The sequence below is a fragment of the Charadrius vociferus genome, unplaced genomic scaffold, assembly GCF_000708025.1.
Source record: "Charadrius vociferus isolate BGI_N301 unplaced genomic scaffold, ASM70802v2 scaffold1768, whole genome shotgun sequence".
In the NCBI taxonomy this organism is placed as follows: Eukaryota; Metazoa; Chordata; class Aves; order Charadriiformes; family Charadriidae; genus Charadrius; species Charadrius vociferus.
In genome coordinates, this window is record NW_009649783.1 from 50,662 (window position 1) to 72,363 (window position 21,702).

At 47.8% G+C, this 21,702-nt stretch overlaps 1 protein-coding gene across 1 annotated transcript; it reads right to left on the reverse strand.

Moving 5' to 3' along the window:
- Positions 1-8,231: 8,231 nt before the first annotated feature.
- Positions 8,232-20,776, reverse strand: NUFIP2 (nuclear fragile X mental retardation protein interacting protein 2). The gene is given in 6 exon segments (XM_009890889.1): positions 8,232-8,852; positions 9,470-9,502; positions 17,833-19,569; positions 19,572-19,613; positions 19,703-19,709; positions 20,690-20,776. Coding segments are annotated over 6 exon segments (1,959 nt in total). The 3' UTR covers positions 8,232-8,799.
- Between the last annotated feature and the right edge of the window lie 926 nt (positions 20,777-21,702).

Consider the following 21,702-nt stretch of genomic DNA (forward strand, 5'->3'; position numbering starts at 1 on the left):
GGGGGGCAGGAGAGGAGACGGCTCCAGCCCCAGCGGTTGTGTTTCGCACCGCCCTTAACACTGAAATATTCAGGGAAGGGGGGAGAGAGGGGCATCCGTCCCCCCAGTAAACAAGTTGAGGACCTTCAGAGGCTCACAAGCCGCTGAAGGTGTGTAAGTACACGTGTGATGGTAGATAGAAAAGCAGCCCTGTTCTGTATGAAAAAAAGCTGTCAAGTTAGTACAAATTTCTGCCATGGCGAAGGGAACGTGGGGAGAAAGCTGTCAGGGTCCTTCTCCCATCACAAAATCCCAACTCTCCTGCACAAAGGCTCTGGGCTAAGCAACAAGTTTCCAAAGGTGGTACCTGCAACCCAACGCGTCCAACTCGTGAAAACAAAACCAAAATAAAGCTCTCGCCCCGCAGACTGGCGGGTGCCCGCCCTCCGCTCCAGCGGGCCACGGACTACAGCCCCCGCGGCACGGAGAGCGAGGAAGCCCGTCCCTCCCGCCTCACAGTGGGAATACGCAACGGTAGGGTTTCTCTTCAGTTAATTTTGTCATTAGAAGCCTCAAGTTTGCCCATGCCGCCAGCCTGCACCGCGGCTGAGCGATCTCCATCCCCTCCTCAAAGCCGCTTCGGCGGGATGCCGGCAGGTACCACCGCCACGCTCTCAACCAGAGGAAAAAAAGGGCACTCGTTCATCCGACAGCACAAAGTGTACCTGAAACACAAGCCAGCACACCCCGCTCCCTCCAATTCAATTACTAAAGTAGGCTCTTTAAAATAAAAAAATAATATATATATTTATATAGCTATACAGAGAGATACAGAGAAAGCAAAGGAGAGAGATAGGCTACTAAAAAAATCAAGAAGCGCCAGTTTTCTGCTACGGCTGTCAGCAAAGAACTGTCACCTTACATCATACCCTCCGAGATGGTGAAGATAATGCAGGCAATGACAGCACAGGAATGCAAAAGAGGGCAGATAAGTCACTTCTGGTAATGAGACACAAATTAAACTTTCAAAACATGTGCATAGCTTTATTCATCTGCTTCAAACTAACCTCTTCACGGAGCTTCAGCGAAACCCGAGTGTGCAAAATGCATTTCTAAAAAATAATGCGAGCAAGCTTTCACATTTACAGTGGCAGAAGTACGGAAAGACTCGGACAGAAATGACACGTTGGGGCGAGTGAGATGGGAGAGAGATGAAGAAACAAGAATTGCACGGCTTCGTATTCTGAGTCACTGACTGCAAACATAAGCATTTCTACGTCGTTAACTGTCAGCAAGGCGTGTTTACTTCTCCTTTACAAAAGAAAAAAACTGAAAAAACCCACAGTCACAAGAACCACAGCCTGGAAGGGGGATAAACCCCCCGGGTAACGGGGTCCCCGGTGCCGCAGAGAGCCTGAACTCCAGAGCAAAGCCGGTTCCAGACCTTCGCGTGTTTTCGCTCTGCAGGCAAAGCACGGCAACGCTCGGGTTTGTCTGCATGAGATCAGCAAAGCAGCTTCTCTTTCTCCCCCCCCCGCCCCAATTCCCCTCTAAAGTCACCAAAAACGGCTCGCGTTAGGAAAGGAAAGGTGCCACCCCACAGGACATCGTCCCCAAACTGTAAGACAGCCACCGCGCAGGCTCCAGTCCAAGTCTCGTTTCGGTCCGATGGGTCACCGGGGACAGTGACGAACCTTCGACTGTAGATGGGGCACGGTCATCGTGCCGCCAGCCCGGAGCCCGGCCGTCCCACGCCACGTCCCGGCAGCTCACGCACCACGACAAACTCTCTTCACCAAGACTAAGCACACACGCAAGGCACATTTAGTCAGATGTACACACGCACACGCGCGCGTGTGTGTAAAAGAGCAAACGCTGGCTAAAAAAAAATAAAAAATAAAAAATGACGCTGAATAAACTAATTAAACAGGCGGAGAGTTCTGGCCTATGCTATTTATGCACTATTTTCCAGGCAGTTGTAATCCCCAAGTGTTTTTCCTACACGATTTTGACCTTCCTTACTCTTCCCTCGCTTCACAGAGGTACTTTATATTCTCCTAAAGGATCTTCTCCAAGTAGTCAAGTAAATTCCCTTTTTCTCTCTCCAGTAAACTCCTCCTTCACGGCACGCATTCCCCCGCAGTGGTCCAGCTGGGAACCACAAAAACAAGAGGTTCTGGACCTGCCCGTGCCCCGCGGCAGCACCTCGATGCAGCCAGACCTCCCTCCACTGCTCCCCAAAGCTTCCACGCCTGGGTAGATGGCCTGGCAGGGTTTTTTTTCTTGGAAAACATCCGAGTCCGGGCACCTGGAGAAGGAGCCCACCGCTCCCCAGGGCCGGGGGCGCGGGCGGGAAGGAGGCCACGCAATCCTTAATACTGCTGGTTAACTTCACATTGAGATAAAGCATTAAAAAGATCTTTTCGCAGAGATGAGCGATTTCCTTCCAAAGATAGGTTCAAATAGAAAACAAAAATATTAAAACCGGAGACGAGACACTAGTTGATTGAGATTTTTTTTTTTTTTTCTTTTCTACCTTACGAGTTACTCAGGCGTCTTTCCCGCACCAACAGCCATCGTGGAAGGAGAAGTTGAAAACCTCAGGGATTTGCACTACCCTTCCAATAGCAGCTTGAGAAAAGGAAGGAGAGGAAAAAAAATAAAAATAAAATAAAAATGCACAGTGTTCTCTCAAGTTAAGAGTTCTCCTTTGCTTGCGTTTGCATAGAAATTCCCGTAGGTCAGCACCAAAATCAGGTACACCCCTCGCCTACACCCCGGCTCCCCCAGTTCCCGCGCTACCCGCAGAGTTAGTGGCTGTGTTACAGGAGGGTTCGACGATCCGCGGAGGAACTATATGGTCATGTAAAACAAAACCAAAAAAAAAACCAAAAAAAAAAAGTGCATTACACATTCTTGATTTTCAGGGTTACTTATAGCAGCAGCAGCATTAATCCAAGACAATGAACAGTTGTAGATTCATTCTTAAATGCAGCAAAACACTTAAATGAAATGTCTTCAAGGAAGGTCATAAGAGGGTCCTTCTCAAAAGGATAAAATGAAAATTAGACTATTCAATATAGACAAAAAGGAGATAAAACAAAAATTAAAGACACAATCTTATTTACATTAAAAAAACATTCTTGTTAAAATATCTTTACAACACCTAAGCAAAAAAATATGTATTTTAAGAATAAAGCAGAAACTCCTAAAGCAGTATCCATTTTTGGAACCCTTATTTAGCACCTGAGGAAAGACCGTATGGAAAGCAGACAGGTTGGGTTGGGTTTTTTTTTTTTGTTGGAGTTTTTTTTTGTCGTTTTTTTAAGAAAACTGTAAGTCGTGTTTTTGCTAAACGTTCGTATGTTCGCAGTACACAAGTTTCATACCACAGAAAGAAATGAACTATTTTTTTTTTTCTTCTTTTGAAAGATACTCTACTCATTAATAAGGCTGTAGAAAAGGGATACTGCTATCTTACAAAATGGCTTTAGAGCTCTGGACGCGTTATACGAAGCTTTCTGATTAACAGTCAAGATTAAATACAGCTCAGCATCCCCTGGGAAAAGCACAAGTATGACTTTCGCTCCCGTCCCAGGAGGGAGAGCAGCCCGACACCCCCCGCAGCGCCCCCAGCCTCTCGCGCCCCGAGCACGGGGCCACCGCGGAGCTCTCTCGTACCTCCCCAGACGTCCGCCGCCTCGTTGGCTGAGCGACGCCACGTTCGAGGACCTCGAGCAGGACCCGCGGCGGCCAGCCTGACCCTGTGGTGTCACCCAGATTGTGCAAACGTCTAAAGCTCTGCAATCTCCGCGAGGCAGCGCATCCGGCAGCGCAGACCCACCTCTTCTGCTCCTTCGCACCAAACCCCGCTCCCTGCTGCTCACCTGCTGGCGCCAGAGCTTTCTCGCATGGAAAAAAACGCTCTCGCGGTGGCCGAAGCTAAAATTACTGTGGCTTCTTCGGCGACTCCGCCGCGGCCGCGCTCCTCCAGCCCTCGCCCTCCCCCTGCCTCGCGCACCGGGGTGAAAACGTGTAGCAGCTTTAAATCAGGTGTAGCCTTGTTCTCTCCCCTCCTGACCTCGACTGTCTCCCTTGTAAACAGCCTCTGTAAGGAACACAAATCACTATGGACGTACGTACAGAAAAAATCTTCTTGGGACAAGACTCCTGAAAGCTTCGGACACCACAGCCGCGTACTGAAAATGCTGAATCAAGAGCAAAAAAACTGAAGGCGCAGGGAAAACACCAGCAATCCCAAATGATGCCCGTGAATGCCATCGCTCCCAGATGTCCCTGAAGTCACCCACTGGCCACTTCTGGAAAGGACAACATCGTGCTCCAGTAACACTCTCTTGAAGGTGAAAAGCACTAATTACACGCGCAACTGAGAGGACAACTTCTATCTCTCCTTTTCTCTTTTTTTCCCCAAGCACAAAGCGATTTTCCTTTCGCTTTAGCCATCCAGTTCACGCCGTCGCCCGCTCCCAGCAGCCGAACAGCCGGCGTACTCGCCATCAAAAGAGAACGGGGTATTTTTTTCCACGTTTCAGAGAAGCTCACAGCAGCTACGAAAGGCAAACAGCAGGATTTACGGTTCAGAAAGGGCGATGGTTTGAAGTGGGTTAGCGACAGAAACCGTGTCCCGGAGCTACACCGGCACCGTCAAAAAGATGAGAGATTTCTAACATCAAAACCAGGTTTCGTGGACAACGGAGGTGGGTTTAAACCAAAACCAAATTCCAACCAAACCTCGAAAGCCATGGCGTCGCCAACGCACCAGGCAGGTGGAGGGAGCAGAGAGGCTGAAGGTCCCCAAACCACCGTCACCAGGAACACGGAGCAGCTTTTAAATCATCTCGTGGAGTGGAGAAAACACTCCCAGATCCACCAGAGAGAGAGCAGAGCCGCGCTGGACCTGGCCGACGGTACACGCTCCAGCCTGCGCTGCACGAGACCCTGTACGAGAGAGACCCGACGGGACCTGCCGGCAGAGGAGGAGCGGTGGGGAAAGAGCAGAGGAGAAAGGAGACAGCCCCTGCCCGTGCAGGAATCCTTACTCCAATAAATAAAGCCTGGGAAAGGAACCGGAGGAAAGGGACTCATCGGACCCACGACGGGAACAGAAACGGGGAGAGAAGCCTTAACCTGAATTAGTATCTTCATAGCTAATAAAAAAATAGGTCGCGATTTCACCCTTAGTGCCACTTTCCGATACTACACGTCTTTAAGGGGTTTTGTTTTAAAACTTTACTCAGTGTAATGAAAACAATGGCACAAATAAATACGCGCTCGCTCTCCTTCGGCGAGTAAGACGCCCGCGCACGCGCGCCGCCAGCCCCTCGCCGGCGCGCACGCACAGACACCCGTGGGTGCAGACCCGGGAGAGAAGGCTGCTGCATCCCTTCCCGGGCTGTATTTGGTTTATGCTACAGTACTAATACTCTGAGTCAAACAAAAACAACAACAACAAAAAAAAAAACCCCAAAACAAATAAAACCCCAAAACATGAGACTTATAACACCTTAGCATTATTTAAATGTGCTAAATTAGTCACAGCTCAATTTCAAGGTTGTTTTTTTTTTTTTCTTCCTTTTTTTTTTTTTTTATAAGTTTACACAAAAATAATCAGAAAACAGATTAAATCTTAAGATATTTTTAATAAGTGCTCAGTAAAGAATTGTGTGAGGACTTCGGGAGGACTGCAGGTAGCGACAGGGCGAGTTACACCACGGCACGAGGAAGTTTCTTCCACGGTCCTGCCTGGCTCTAGGCAATAGTCTATCCCAGAAACACCGCCTGCGCCGGCGAGCCGGAGCTGCAGGAGCTCAGAGAGAGGATTTCCTAACTTGCTTAGCGCTGAGCACACGCCGTGGAGCTCAGGGAGACAGACAGAGAGACATTCGAAGAGAGGATGGTCAGAAAGATAGCAGAAGGGGTTTCTGGATGGGTACCGCCGGCGAGGGGCTGCGCGCAGCGAGGAAAAGCAGCGGGGACGAACATCACGGGGAGGGGGAAAAAACCCCCAACCCATCAGTGGAACCGCGTTCCGTTCAGGACTTCTTTCGCGATTTAGAAGACGGACCGGACTCGGCCAAGACGAGCGTCCTCCAATATTCCGCAAGACGGGGATGGTGCTAACGGGGAAGGGTCAGACTCGGCACGGGTTATTGCTGTTCAGCTTCTGCATCGCGCCAGCCCCGAGAGCCGATCTGGGGGCAGGGGGGTACGAGGACAGCGCAGACCCCAGGTAAGCAAAACAGGGTTTTTGTCTTTTTTTTTTTTTTTATCTTTTTTTTTTGTCTTTTTTTTTTTTTTTTTTTAATGGAACTCAGCCCTTAAGGCGACAAGTGACTACACAAGGCAAACAAATACACAGCAGAGCCTTAAAGCCAGTAAAACAAACTGGAAACTTTGCTATTGGCCTTCAACTTTTTGAAAATTAATAACAATAAAAAAAAAAAGAACATTTCTTCCACCTTAATTTTCCCCAGTCCCACCGTCCAGTTTGTTCAACACTTTAAAGCTCAGGCATGCCCCAGCTCTTCCGCAGCGGAGCTGGAGGCGATTCCGACTTTTGGCAAGCAGTTGGGAGACTCAACAGAATTAAAAATAGGAACGTCGGAGGACTAGATGTCGGGCACATCTGTAAACATGTTATACATCTGAAAGTTACACACACCCGTGAAGGTGGTGGTACAGTTTATAGGTGAAACAGAAGTATTTGCGACTGGCCAACCACACGTTGAGAACCTGGACTGATACAATACACGATTACTATATAGTATTACACTACGGTATTATACTATATAGTATTTTATACATAAAATGGAGTAGGCAATCCAGAGTCAAACTTTTAAAACGAGGTGTGGCAGAAAGCTAGCAATCTTACAAAAGGTACAGAATTAAGTTTCGTTGTCCCACCATGAACCTAAGCGTCTCATTCGGGAACGATCTTGTTAAAATAAAAACAATTAAAAAAAAACCCCGCATGCTACGTACTCCTAGTTAACAACAACAACAAAAAAAAAAAAAAAAAAAAAAAAAGGAGAAAAAAAGAAGATCAATCTAAGCACAAGTGGTAGGCAAAAGTTTTGGGCTTATCTGCTTCCTGTAATGCCCCATAGGGTCCAGTGTAATTTTAGGAGACACCAGCTGCTGCTCACCTTGATGCCCAGACGTGTATTAGGCAGTATTCAGCCACGAACACCCACGATGAACGCTGGGTACGCGTGGAGCTTGGGAGGGTCAGAAAACCCATTTTTCTTTCATTCATTGCTCGCTCATGCACTGGACCCTGTGAACTTTCCACCATTAAAAAAACAAAAACAAAAACAAAAAAAAAACAAAAAAAAAAAACCCAGAAAAACTTCCCAACCCCAAGATGATTTGGAGGCGCTACGCTTTTTTTATATATATATATTTATTTTTTTTTTAAATTTTTAAATTATTATTTTCATTCCTAAGTCCTCCATTTTTGTAATAAAATATATTTTTATTAAGAGAGATTTAGAAGCAGAGCCCGGAAATACACAGACTGCGTTAAAATATAAAAAAAGCATTTCCAATGGGCAGGTGCGGGAAGCCCAACCATTGACGTTCCATGGACAAATTGAAAAGGATTCAAATTCCCATTTTTCTAATTATTTTTTTCTAATTTTTTTTCCTCCTTTTTTCCTTTTTTTTTTTAAATTTTGATTTATTTTTTTTTTTAAAGAGAAAAAAAATAATTCAAGAAGGGTGAAAGTTAGCAGAACTCAATCCTCTTCAGTTTTCCAATGAAAATGGGAAAAAAATCCGGCACATTTAGTGTTAGGACACAGACAGAGCAAATATGAAGCACCTACAGTTGAAAGCAGAAGACACTTTTTTTTTTTTTTGCTCCCAGTAATACAATGGCATTAAACTGTGGGAACAGTGGGTTTTTGCCTTTTTTTTTTTTTCCATATTAAATGCCTAAACAGATTGCTTATTTTTGCACGTTGTCTTTTAAAATGAAAGAACTCTTCAGTTGCAATAATAGTCCAACGTGTAACCGGAGCCAGGTCAACTGTGTGACTTCACCATGCATCCTAGAACTGCAGTATTACCATCTTTCCCCCAGAAGAATGATGCTTTTAAGACAATATCCCCAGCATAGGATTGGCTGCTTTTACTCCTGGCAAAACATGCGGATTATAATTCTCTGGAAAAAAAAAAAAAAAAAAAAGGAAAAAAAAAAGAGAAGCTCTGCAAACTTCAAGGCGTTTCTCCAGCATTCAATGGAAAACAAAACAGAAGAAAAAAAGAAAAAAAAAAGCAAAACCAAATAGGGGAGGTGGAGGGGAAAGGGGAGATGAAGGATGGTGAATCATCCTGATTTCCCTGTGATTAGTGTGTCACTACAGTCACAGAACAAGAAACAGAAACCTTGTCGAGTGGAAATGCCTCTCCAGTGGGTTGCTGTTGCCCGTGCAGACGACAGCAGGAACTTTAGAACCGGGCTTGTAAATTGAGTCTGTATGCGTTAATCACTTGCATTCACTCTTTAAACAAAAACAAAACAAAACAAAAACGAAAAAAATCTATTCAGTACCGGAGATTAAATAATCATGTGTGTAGTCTCGTTGAAATAAATTTTCAGATTCCTTAAGAAGTCTAATTACTTTCAGTTGCCATTTTTAAATAACTATATATATATTTGTATATATTATCCTGTGATTCTAGTTACGGTTCCTCTGCTGCACTGAAGAATTAGAAGGAGCATAAAAGCCTTTTGTCCCCCACGAACAGCACAAATGCTGCAGAAAGGTTATAACAGGCAGTCTCGTCTTGCTACCTTCATTGATCCGGGCGATCCATGGCTTCATCGTAAGTGATTATCCTTTTGGGATCTGGAAAGAAAGAAAAAAAAACCCTTGAGTTTTCAAACAAGTGACTTTCAGGACCCGTGGCTGAAGATATTCAGAAGAGATCTGCAAAGTACTCGGCCGTTAACAAACTTTTCCTTAGGACCCCTCCCCCCCCTCCGTGTTGTCCACCTCCCGCAAACGCCCCCGGGAGCCCCGGCGGACCCTACGCCTGCGCCCCACACCACGGCCACGGGGAGCAGCAGCTCTCCGCCGACCGCTCAACCCCACGGGCTGCCACGGGACATCCTCACAGGCAGAGTGTGGGGATACACCGGAATTTAAAACTTCTTGTGCGTGACACCCAACGACAGAAATGGAAAGCAATTGTTGTATACGCAACAAGAAGGCTCGTTAAATCTAATTTGTCACTGGTTTTATTGCTCTTTTAGTGAACCCACCCCTCTCTGAACCCCCCACCATTATGGTAAAACTTATTGTCCTGACTTTAGTGATGCACAGCACAGATAAACCCCAACTACAGCCCAACAGCAGACGCTCGGGCATCTCTGGACACCAAGACAACCTGCTCTCAACACCCGTCCCAACAGACAGAGCAGGACAGAGCAATTTGCTTAATTTATTCTTTCCAGCATCCTTACCTTGCTTCTGCAAATTCCAAACCGATTCCATTTCTGTGGAGGCAAAACGAGAAGACCATTATTATTATTATTATTATTATTACTACTACTATGCAGATTTAGACTGCCATTAGAGACAACTCCAGCCACGCTTTAATTTTCCAAGCGTGGCACCACACCGCTGCAGTTGCGCTGAGGCTTTCGGACACAGCCAACCCCATCCAGCCCAGCAGCACAGCCCCAAGCCGCGGGACTGCACGAATTTGACATGAATGATCCAGCAGTCGGAGGCAGAGGGGTGGCCGTAACGTGGTTTTAAAGGTGAAACGGCCAAACCGAGCATCAGAAACGTGGCTGCTGTTCTCCGCTCCTACAAATCACGCTCTAACTTGTGGGTTTGGTATTCCAACTCCCACTTCACGCGTTACGGCCTCGACGAGCAGCACCCCAGAACAAGGTGCGATGCTCCACGCACCCGGCCGCCTGCTGGGCTGGCAGCTCTTTCCCCAGTTTGCCCCTGCGACGCACTTGAGGGCTTAAAGACAAACAAACCCTCCCCAATTTTTGCTGAAAGAGCACGTGCTTTTGTTTACCTAAGAAATAACAGCAAAGTTAAATTTTCTTTTCATTCTTTTCATTCACATTAAGAAACGAGAGGCTCTTCCCTTTAAAATATCCCCCAAATTAAGTCCCATCTTTAGAGACCTGTTGAAAATAACTACATTTAGCCATCATCAAGTTGGAAGTTTGTGAGCGAGAATATTTACAAAGACACCAACTGTACCCTGCGCCCAAGTTTAGGAGACAGAATTACAGAAAAGGAGCATAGGAACCCAACCTGCAAGACCAATCTGGCAGAAGAGAGACTTGAAAGAAGTGAAGGTGACAGGACCTCGGTAGGGGTTAGGAATGGAGAACGGTGATGGATTACGGAGCTACACGGTGGGTGCAGTAAAGCACAAAACAAGGCAATAAGTAAACTCACCGGCATGGGAAAGGAAGAAGGAAAAACCCTACAGAACTCACGGCCTCAGCACGACGCGTGCCAAGTGTCACCTCGTCACATCGCTTCCACCTTCACGTCCCTTCTCCAACCTCATCTCTCCTTTGTCCGCTACAATCTCAAGCTCCCCGGGGCAGGAAATTGCACGCAAATAAATATCGCCAGCCCTCTCTGCGCAATTAAAGTCTTTTGTAAGGGAGGCCCCGACAAAATTTTACGAGGTCTGTTATTTTTGCATCCTGGTAACAACAGCAAGACTTTGCATTTTCATCGGGGGAGCCCGAAGTGCTTTGGGAATAGTAACCAGCCTCTAACACCCCCGGGGATATAGGCAACCCAGCGAGGGACTACCTCCCTCATCCGCCAGATGCAGATTCCCCAGAAGTAAAACGAACCAGCTACTAAAATTACCTCCCGCGGAGCTAGTTTTCCATTCAGTGAAGTCGGATGCATCGTCTCCTAACCGCTAAACGAACATCAGCTATTTTAACAGCTTTCCCCAAAGGCAGGGCACAACTACTCTCAAGTTGTTGGTTCCTCCGCATTAGAGCAACGTTAAGAGCATAAAATAGACAGCAGAGGCTGAAGCGCTGCTATTCTATCTCCGTGCAAAAGACCACGCTTTCCTTGGCGCTTCCATTTGGTCCGAATTTCATCGGATGCCATGAGAGCGTGAACTGCTCGTATTAAGATGTACCTGATAGACAGACAGTGAGAAACTATCAAAAACACACCAAAAAACTTTCAAGTTGTCAAAATTCTATTTCAAAATACCCTAACAAAGCAACACCCAAACCCTCGAACCTTTTCAGACTTCAATCTTCTTTCTCCTCAGAAAGAGGAAGGAGAGAGGGTGGTGTACGGTGTCCTGCAAACCCCAAACACCTGGAGACATTGGCTGGCTGATGCTCAGCCTGACGGAGCTACAAAAACAAAGACCATCGGCAAACTGGCTGCGATACCGACCGTTACTGAATATCACCCACCATCTGAAGAGCAAGAGCAAGGTCCTCCCCTCTCTCTACCTGGCCAGCAGCACATGGATACGGGATAGCACAGGTTACGCACATTTACCCACCGAAACAACTTCACAGAGGAAAAAAATTAAGTTTTGGGCTAACTGCGACACAAAACCAGGAAGAAAAAAAAAAAAGGTTTTCCTTCAATCTTAAGATGGAATTTATGATTTATTCTGCTTTACTTTGTAATACATTAGAGTGAGTTTTCCTCCTGGTTCTGGATCGGTTACAGGCTGGGGTCACCTAAGCTGATCCTGAGATGCTGTGATGAGCATCAGTGGTTGGACAGACCTCAGTGGCCGACCTGGCCGTCGGCAGAGCCACCGCTGCACAAGCCCTGGTCCCAGCTAACCAGAGCCGTAAATGCTCAGGGATGCACGGTGGACGAGAGGGCAGCCCCCACGAGCTGGTCGTGTAAGACGCCCCAAAACTCCTTCCTTGGGCTCAAGCAGCTCTGTTATTGAGCCTGCTTTCCCTGGATAAAGCTTCCAGGGCGAGTTCAAGCAAGGACTCTCACCATCGTTCACCCCTTCATGGGAAAAGGAGTATCCTCACCAGGAATCTCAGTCCACCTCTCAGATTCTGACCCAAAACCTTGTACCATCACTTTCCAAAGTGGAAGGTTGTCAAGACCTGACCAACAGACAGGGGCTACTATTCCCAAAAGAGGACATGTGGCCGGGGAAACGGCACGCTTCCTTCTCAGCAAACTCCAACCCAGCTGGAGAAAACGCCATCAACAAACCCTTGCACAACCCGGCGTCAAAGCCAGCCCTGCTCCGAGCCAGGGGCAGAACTGGGTCACCTCCTGTGCCCCTTCCAACCTCACGTTTTCCAGGATTTTTTTTATAATTAGCTGCCCTCTCCATCGTCCTCCGGCTCGTGGTTTGCTGAGGAACCGCCCAGGGCAGACAGCCCCAGCCTAACATCCACCTAACGAGCTCCAGGGAGAGGAACGACTTTTTCTGGGGACTATCACCAAAACAAAGAGTTGGTGGAGGAAGGCTTTGATGTCAGGAACAGACTAAGCCACGCTCGGGAATTGCGGTGAGATTCTTCATAGGTCAATAAACTTTATAGCAGGACTGGTACATAACCTTGGAGGGAAAAGAAGTCTTTCAGTGATAACTTGTTAAGACAGAGACTTTTACACACATTTTCCTTGCTAGAGAGGCTGCCCCTGCAAACACAAGCATCTGCACAATGCCACGGTACTAGTTCTTTGTTCTTATAAATCTAACGTATAAACTGACAATTGTCCCTAAAATGAAAAGCTGGAAAAAAAATAACAAAGAGGGACCTTTCTTGTCTGATTTTTCTGTTTCCTTCTGCAGGACACATTGATTAAGTTAGGGGATTGCCCCGGAAACAAAGCAAAGAATAAAAATTCAATGCCGTGGAGACTCACTGCTGTACCAAACACACTGTACTCATCGTGACAACTGTAAGAAGCAGAGAGCTGAAGGAGAATTAAATCAGCTTCGGCCCCACAAGACCATAAGCAACAGACTGACATCTAACCCCTTCCTACCAAGGGGGATGGGAAACCAAGGCGCCTCTTTTTTTTTTTTCTCCCCTCTCCTGATGTAAAGGATGAAAAATGCTGAATTCACAGCTCTGCTTTTTCTTCTGACCCAGTTCACCATTCCGGCGAACGCCACTCCTGGCTGGCCCACGCCGCCTCGCTCTATTTTCCATGCTGCTCTTCTGCTTCTTCATGCGAGCAGAGATCCTGGCGCAACCGAGATGCTGAGAAGGAACAAAGCAGCGGCACAGGCAGAAACTTCGGGGCAAAACAAGAGGGAAAACACTGCAGTTTCCTCTCCCCCACTTATGTGGTCTTTGCTACTGCACAGCTGAACCGGAGACCTCGATTATTTGCTTTTTAGCTAAGAACAAGCAAACTACTGAGCTTCCCACCACAAGGCTTGACATAGAGCGTGGTGTTAGTGACAGACAGCCCGGACTGGAAGACTGCAACTGCCCAAACATGACGAAATTTTGCAAAGCGTTGACAATTATTCCGATATGAAATGTTTCATCCAGCTGTCTTTAAAAGGACGACTAAAGCAGCAAGAAGATACTGATTTCAACAGAAGTAAAGCTGATATACACCCACCCTCCTCTTTTGAAGGACCATAAAAAAAAAAATCTGCGAGGACCAGTTTTACCTCCAAAAGATGATGATTTTGGCAATGCCACACAGAGGCAGAGGTTCAGTTCTAACCTAGATAGCGACAATGTCCCCAGGCGAGAGCATCACCCCTTCCTGGTCTTTCCAATCTCCTGTACTAAGCTACCATCCCCGTCTCCAACCACACAAACCGTAGGTCCACCAACGCTCAACCGAATCACATCCACCTTGCTAAATCAGGTATGGCACCCGCGAGTGTCTCAAGGCACTGTCACAAACCCCGAGCGGCACGGCCTGTCAATGAAGGCAGCCACGTTGAAGGATCGCGTTTCACAGTCAAGCAGATCAGATGATCACGGGAGTCTTTCTGCCCTTTAAAAGGAGAAAAAAAAAAAACAAACCCCCGCACAAAAAGCATCCAAGAGAAGAACAGGAGAGCGCATCGTCAGCCTTGCCAGCACGCTCCCAGTGCCCTGACTTCTGGGGAAAAAGCAATCTGGGCACGCGCAAGCGAGCACGGCGTCCTCCACCAGGACCTCGCTCCGCTCCGCAGCCACCCAGCCTCACACCCCGGCACAGCCCTGCCGCCACGCAGGGCGCTGCGGTGGTTTGAACAGGATTACTGTGCCAGAGCAAGCCCACCCTGTGTCCTACCTCCTCCATCCAGCCTTTCCCAGGGATGCTGTGAAGCAATTACAACCTATTAACGCCCCTCGCAGTCACCGGGCACAGGAAAGCCTGGTTTGCTGGGGCAAAGCTACTGAGTAAGCTGAAGGCTTTCCCACAGCCTATTTACAGTCCAAGACGAGGATCTGCACAACCTGGTCACAGCTACAGAAGCGAGCAGCACAACCAAAGGTGCAAACCGGCTACAGACCAGTCAAAGCACTGCAACAGCTCACGTTCAATTAGGGAGGTGATTCTGCCCCTCTGCTCTGGTGAGACCCCCACCTGGAGGTACTGCATCCAGCTCTGGAGCCCCCACCGTAGGAAAGACATGGACCTGTTGGAGCGGGGCCAGATGAGGGCCACGAAGATGATCAGGGGGCTGGAGCACCTCTGCTGTGAGGACAGGCTGGGAGAATTGGGGGTGTTCAGCCTGGAGAAGAGAAGGCTCCGGGGAGACCTTATTGCCGCCTTCCAGTCCCTAAAGGGGCTACAGGAGAGCTGGGGAGGGACTTTTTACAAGGGCATGGAGTGATAGGACGAGGGGGAATGGCTTCAAACTGGAAGAAAGTAGATTTAGATTAGATATTAGGAAAAAATTTTTCACTCCGAGGGTGGTGAGCCCCTGGGGCAGGTTGCCCCGAGAAGCTGTGGCTGCCCCATCCCTGGAGGTGTTCAAGGCCAGGTTGGACGGGGCTTGGAGCAACCTGGGCTGGGGGGAGGTGTCCCTGCCCAGGGCAAGGGGGTGGAACGAGATGGCCTTTAAGGTCCCTTCCAACCCAAACCATTCTATGATGCCATGCTACAGCCCGGTCCTGCAACACCCAAAGCATCATCCCCACACCACGGGTAGTTTGCACTAACTACCACACATGGAGGAGCTCGAGGCACTGACCCCACCAGTGCTCCACACTCACCCCCATCCTGGCCCCGCAATCAGTTCCCTTTGTGTCCATAACCCCAGAGGCAGGGCAGATTTGAAGATCAAACGATCGAGACTTTGCTCAAAAGCAAACAGATCAATCTGAAGAGGGAGAAGTTCACCCTTCTCTCGAAATCAAAACCAAACAATCCGAGGATCCAGTGGCCCAGGACACCCTCACACCGGCCCAGGCAAACCTCTCCCGAGTGGGAGGAGGGGAAGGCAGCTTGTGAAAAATAAGCGAGTGAAATCGTTCCTTTCCTATTGCAGAGGAACCGGCTGGCGAGGAGTAGGACCTCAGGAAAAGAGCCCAAGATAAATGGAGAGAATGGTGTGGGAATGAACCGCTGCACTGCTGTCCTGCACACACACCCTGGCAGCTGTGTTTTTCAGATGATCTGCTGTGCCACAGGAGCTCACCCACCGGGCTCTGGCTGCAGGATCATGGCCATGAAGAGGGGACGGCGTTTGTCACCTGCGTGGGGCAGAGGAAGGCACCGTTCCTCCCAACAGCCCTTAGCCCAGCTCACCCCGATGGACCTGAACGCACACAGCAAATCCAACACCCAACATCATCACAGAGGACGCGCCAAGACCTGGACCGATCTCTGTAAACCAGCAATAGCACCTGAAGACTAAGTAGGAGAAATACAAGCTCAAGCTGTTTGGAGCACCCCTGTCACTGCATTCATGACAACACTGATTGGAAACATCCCCTATCTTTTACCCCTAACTAACACCTTGAAGTTGGCACAGATACAGCTTGAAAAATGAGGAGTGGTGGGGCAGGAACATGTTTCCCCAGGGCATCACAAGGGTGCTCGCTAAGGATGCTCAAAGCCAGCTCAAAGCCAGCGCATTCACAGAAGAAAGAGCAGAAACCAGCATTTCACAGAGTGCTTTAGGTGTCCATTCTTGCCACCAAATGTAATTAACTCCTCTGTTTAGAAGAACTAAAAGCAGCCAGACTTTGAAGTTAACACCTCCTTAAGAGGCCATGGGAAGGGAGTGTTCTTTATTTTCCTGTTGTTACTATTGTTTTACTGGGGTCTGTCTTTCACACAGCTAGTGACAAAGGGAGAGCTGATGAGTTGCATTTCTACAAGAAAGTTCAGGCTGAGAAAACCAAAGAGAGACAAACTTAAGCGTTGGGAATATTTGCAAACTTAAGACCGTGCTATGCCTTCTGGTACCCCCATTTTCTGATGGGAAACTGAGATTTAGGCTGCTGGCAGGCACACGAAATGAGAGCGGAAGGCTTGCTTTAATAGTGGAACAGACTAGGTAGCGGACTCAGATAAAATCAATTGATGAACGCTGTTCGCACAAATACTAGAGCTTAAGATGTTAACATCGTGAGAGCGAGATGACCTGAAAAAAATATTCAGAGTTATTATTTTTAAATGACTGGGCTTGCTGTTACTAAAGGAAGACATCTAAGTTTCTTTATGCTATACAGAGAGTTTGTGAACGGGTAATTTAAGAACTTTGCAGTGGGTCAAAATACAGCAAATTTGCCAATGCCAATCAAATACCAACCCCTCTGCAGAGGGGAGCAAGACATTATCCAGGTACCTGTGTGGAACAGTGTACAAAAAATGATCACCTTTTTCCCTTCACGGTAGGGGCAGGCAGGGAGAGGGGGCGAATAAAGAAGGAACTGCCCCTGCGTTCCTCAGGGGTAGGTAAGTAACACAGTTCCAGAACACACAGTTTGGCTCCTGTTAACACCGAGGCAGGACCAAAAGCCAAGAACTGCCACAAGACCTCAGAGCTTCTGGGGCTGAGGCTAAAGCAGAAAGCAAGCCATCCCACAGGCTTCCCTCTCTTCGTTCCCAGTTTAAAGCGTCTGTATCGTGTTTGAGTCATTTCAGTCTCAAGAAGAAAAAAAAAACAAAACAGGGAAAAAAAAAAAAAAGGAGCTGGGCTACAAAGGACTCCATGAAAGCAATAAAATCATCTGAGAGATTTGGCCTACAAAGATGAGAGAATTCAATCTGCAGCTTACAGAAGAGTTGATAAGCAGAGATTTGTCTTGCTGTTGCCACAATACTCAAGAAGGGCAGGGAAAAAGCAGGGGTGGGGGGTGGGCATTACTCAAAAATAAAAAATAAAATAAAAATCACACCATGAAAAGCCATAGGAATGATTTTTTTTTTTTTCTTCCTTCAAAGCCATGATTTCATGGCCTGATCTGCCCTGAGGAGAGGCTGCAACACTTTGGTGGCAGAGGTGTGAGTGGGGACTATGGAGCCTTTTCAGTGACAGAATATCACCTGGTAAAGCTGGAACAGAGCAGATGAACCTACACATTTAACTCCTTCCAGCACTGAGGAGGACCTGCTTGTTCCATAGGAATTAAAATGTAAACCACACTCACTAGCCAAGTCTCATCCCTGTCAACATCGCTTACGCTTGCCCACAGGAACAGGGAAACAAATACCTCTTAACATTAATTAAACAACTACTTGAATAACTTTCCCAAACTGTTACTGCCATCAGAGATATGTAAGCAAAAAAGCTCATTTTTAAAACAACCAGAATTGCTGTAAGGAATAGATCGCGTTAGAATATTGCACTTTAAAAAAAAAGAACAAAAAAGAGAAGAGAGCGCCCTTAGGCAGCAAGTTAAGCCATTACCTTTAGTGTGATATATAATAGCAGCCCTCAGGTCAAAAGAACCCCAGCTATCTTTCCTTTCTAGGCCTCTCTGGTACCTCTGTTCTTTGGCGGAGGCTAGCAAATTGTTCGTGGGAGAGGCCAGAGGATTCTCTATTTCATAGTCTTTTGAAAGAAACACTAAAGCACCTTGGCTACCGGTGTCTGCCTTTTGTAGGTCACCCGTGTGGTGCGACTCCAAAGCTAAGACACCACCCTCAACAGCAGTCCCAGGCTTAAGAATAGCACTAAGAATTTGAGGGCTAGTCCGTTTATCCAGCTCATAAGCCTTAGGAAACACAGGTTGTTCAGTTCCTGAGGGAATGATTTCAGCACACTGCGAAACCAAAGCGGCAGGATATTCCCCTTGAAATGTCACTTCCATTAACTGATTATCCGCAGATTTCCCCACGACAGTTTCGGGTCCGGCGCTGGGCTCGTTTATGAAAGACAAGCCCCACTGATTCTGGAAGATATCTCCCAGGTTCTGCTGATTCGCCTGCGCCGGGAAATCGACTTGCGCTGGACCCAGAAGCACAGTTTGCATATTTGAAGGGTAGATGAAAAGGCTAGATTTCTTTTGTTCGAGAGCTGTTGAAGCTGTACTCGTGTCCTGGGGTACCGACTCACAAGCGGTTGACGGGACAGTACTAGCAGCAGCGGAGAGCAGTGGCGGGGTCCCTGGAGAATAGACACCTCCGTCAGTCCCTGCCAGAATGGGCCCGTTGGAGAAGCTAGCAGAAGTAACAGATTTCATAGCGGACATGGGGACTTGGGACAGCCGACTGGATGTTTGGGCCTGAGTTTCCCCAGCAGATGACGAAGACGACAAAGAGGATGTGGATGGGGTTTGAGCTGCTTTGTTGAGGTTCTCTTTAACTTTACTTGCATAACTTATTTTGGGAACAATTTTAGCACTGCTATTGTCCACTGGAAAAACCGGGGGTGGTTTAAATAAGGTCCATGAGTCCTCTTTAGACGTAGCTGACGACGCGTGCTTCCCTTTGGGCCGGTCATCAAACTTCTTGCTGCTAATCCCAGGTTTGGCATCAGAGTTTTTTCGCTGTACATCCCCAAGCCCAGGCTTTCCCCGGCCTGCTCCACCAGCCCCAGCCTCGTATTTCCAAACGGGCTTAGCATGTTCAATTCGGTTCCCCTTTTGTTCACTATAATCGGGCTTGAAACTCTCAAGTTCCTGTTTTAAGGTTGGTGCGCTGACCTCCTGTTGCATTATTTTGTCCTGTACTAGATTCAAGTTCTCGCACCCCTTGGCACTGTTGCGCCTGCCTTTCCGTTTTTTAGGCGTAGTATATCCACTCTCGGAGCCGCTACCATCGTTATCGGCCCCTTTGCCTACGTAGCCATTCGTGATATAGCCAGAATTATTGGTTACCACCCCGTTTGGGATAGACACTCCCTCTGGCTTGTCTGAGGACTGGCTTTCTCTAAGTTTGTTTTCATAGGACTTATCATTCTTTTTGTCCATGCTATTTTTCTGAATGAAGTTCTTGGGTTTGATTCCAGCTTTCCCCAAAGCACCGGCCTTCACAGTCTGCTTTGGGGTGACGTTAGTGTCTACAAGCTGCTGGCTGCCATTGGGTACCCTGGATCCTGGGGTGGTGGTTTCATCGGAGCACAGGCCCTTTAACGACACTTCTCTTTCTCCTGCGTTACCATTCAGCTCTCCGTAGCCTAGAAGAAAGCCAAGAACAACAAAAGGCAAGGATTAGAATGCGAAATGTTAAACTTCTGATTGCAGAAAGCTGTAATCAGCCCCAAACGTATCCAGTTTCCTCAAGCGAACGTTTTAAAATAGGAAAACGTCCAGTCTCTGATGCGCAAACGCACATACTTATTTGCTGGAACCCACGGCAAGAAAGGTTAAGCAGAAAGTACTGCAGCTACTGACTCTCACATACAACAGGGTGAGGTAGAGGTAACAAAACAAAGCAAAAGAAAATACAGATACTACATCAGGAAAATACACTGTACTCAGTGTATATACCACTGGCCAGCCGGAGAGCTATTTCATCAGCTGCTATTTCCAGGTCACGCAGAGGAAAAAAGGATGCTTCAAGACAGAGGGATGCGCTGCCTTCGCTACAAGATTTGTTGAGGTTCAGAATCCACACCGTGGTCAAGGGCCAACTCCTATCGTCTCCGTCAGCTCCCGGGGCTGCAGCACCAGCAGCCCTCCTTCCCACCCTCCTCCCAAACGCCACCTCTCATGGGGGGGGGGGGGAAAAAGAAAAAAGCAGCTTTCCGAAAAGACACGTCCACATCCAGTTGGAAGGTGCAGGGAAAAACAGGTGACCGCACCTCCTCGCTTCGGTTCAAGATAGCAACCAACACCTCCCTACGTGTGCTCTTTAGCACTGAAAATGTGATAAAACTGGGAAGAAACGCATCCCCGCAAGCTCCCTTCCATCACTACCAGCAACTGGTCTCCTGCCCACTAACAAAATTTGGTATTTCAGAGTCCCTGGGAGACCTGGTGCTAGCTCGAGTCCCAAGAAACAAAGCACTTGCTGAGGACTCCAACTCATCAAGCCATGAGATGATGCTGTACGCTCAGCTTTCCTTTTTGCTTCTGAAGTTCACTTCTAGGCCTTATGGTTCCAAAGTGAACCTTGAGAGCGTAATCCAAAGCGGAGCTGGAAGCCCACACTGCATCACCTCACCTTCCTTTCTAAAATCTCTGGCTGGAGACCTACTGCTTCGGAGGACCCCAGCTACGACGCCCCAAGAGAAGCCCTGAAGCCCCACAGCGAAGCGAGACGAGCGCTTAACAAACCCACTCCAGCTACGGAGCGAGCAGAGGGACTCCCTCCTCCTGCACCCGCTCCTCGGGGAAGAGCGCGATCCTCGCTCGCTGCTCCTCCTCTGACTCATCCGTCCTCCTTCCCAGGGGTGGAGAACCTTCCATCTCCCGCAACAACTGACCCACCTAAGGCTTCACCCGTGGCGGCGGCGGTGCAAAGTCAGCACAGCGCAGGGAGTCCCCCAAGAAGGAGAGCGGGCAAAACTCCAGCTGGACAAAGAATGTTTTTGTTGTTGCCGATGTTGTTGAAATTAACGGCCATACTCAAAAAATCATTGTTATTCTCACATCCTGGAGCCTCAGATGTCTGGCAGATGTAACTGCTCAAGTTCTGCGCAAGCCGGGAACACAAGAATCCTTGTAGGAATCTTTATAGAAATTCCACAACCGAGTTCGTCGAGAGGGATCAAAAAGGATTTTACTACACGCAAGTATCTGTAACCACCACAACTTCCACTCCAACTTTCAAATACGCTGTTCGGAATATGAACCATAAATACTTCATCCCAGAGAAAAGGGGTAGGATGAGATTCTCAGCTGAGGCAGGGACTAAAACTCAAGTATTTTGGAATAACATACAGAGGAAGCCTGCTCAAGAGTAACGTGTCATAGCTGACCTTGTATGACTCAAGACTTCTGACACCACTTGTTAATGAAACAAAACAATAAGAGCGGTCATAAGACCACTGCAGATGAGGAGCGAAAGAATAAAATGAAGAACAAAATCCACTTCACTAAGGCAGTGTGTCAGCAGTTTCTAGTTCCAATTTTCAAGTATTCACAACTCAGCTGCCTGAGTTTTCTCCAAATCAACATTTGGCACAGCTGGCTCCGGCCTGGGCACTGAGGTGCAGCAACCAGAATTTAGGGGAGGAAAGGGGGGAAAAAAAAATAAAAATAAATAAATAATAATAATAAAAAGATGTCAAAATGAAGAGGTGAAGAGCATCTGGCCATCTCACAGACCGTTTCCCGGCAGGGAAGGGAGGGGTCTCGGGGTAAGTGCGCATTACCCCCCCCCCGGCACCCTG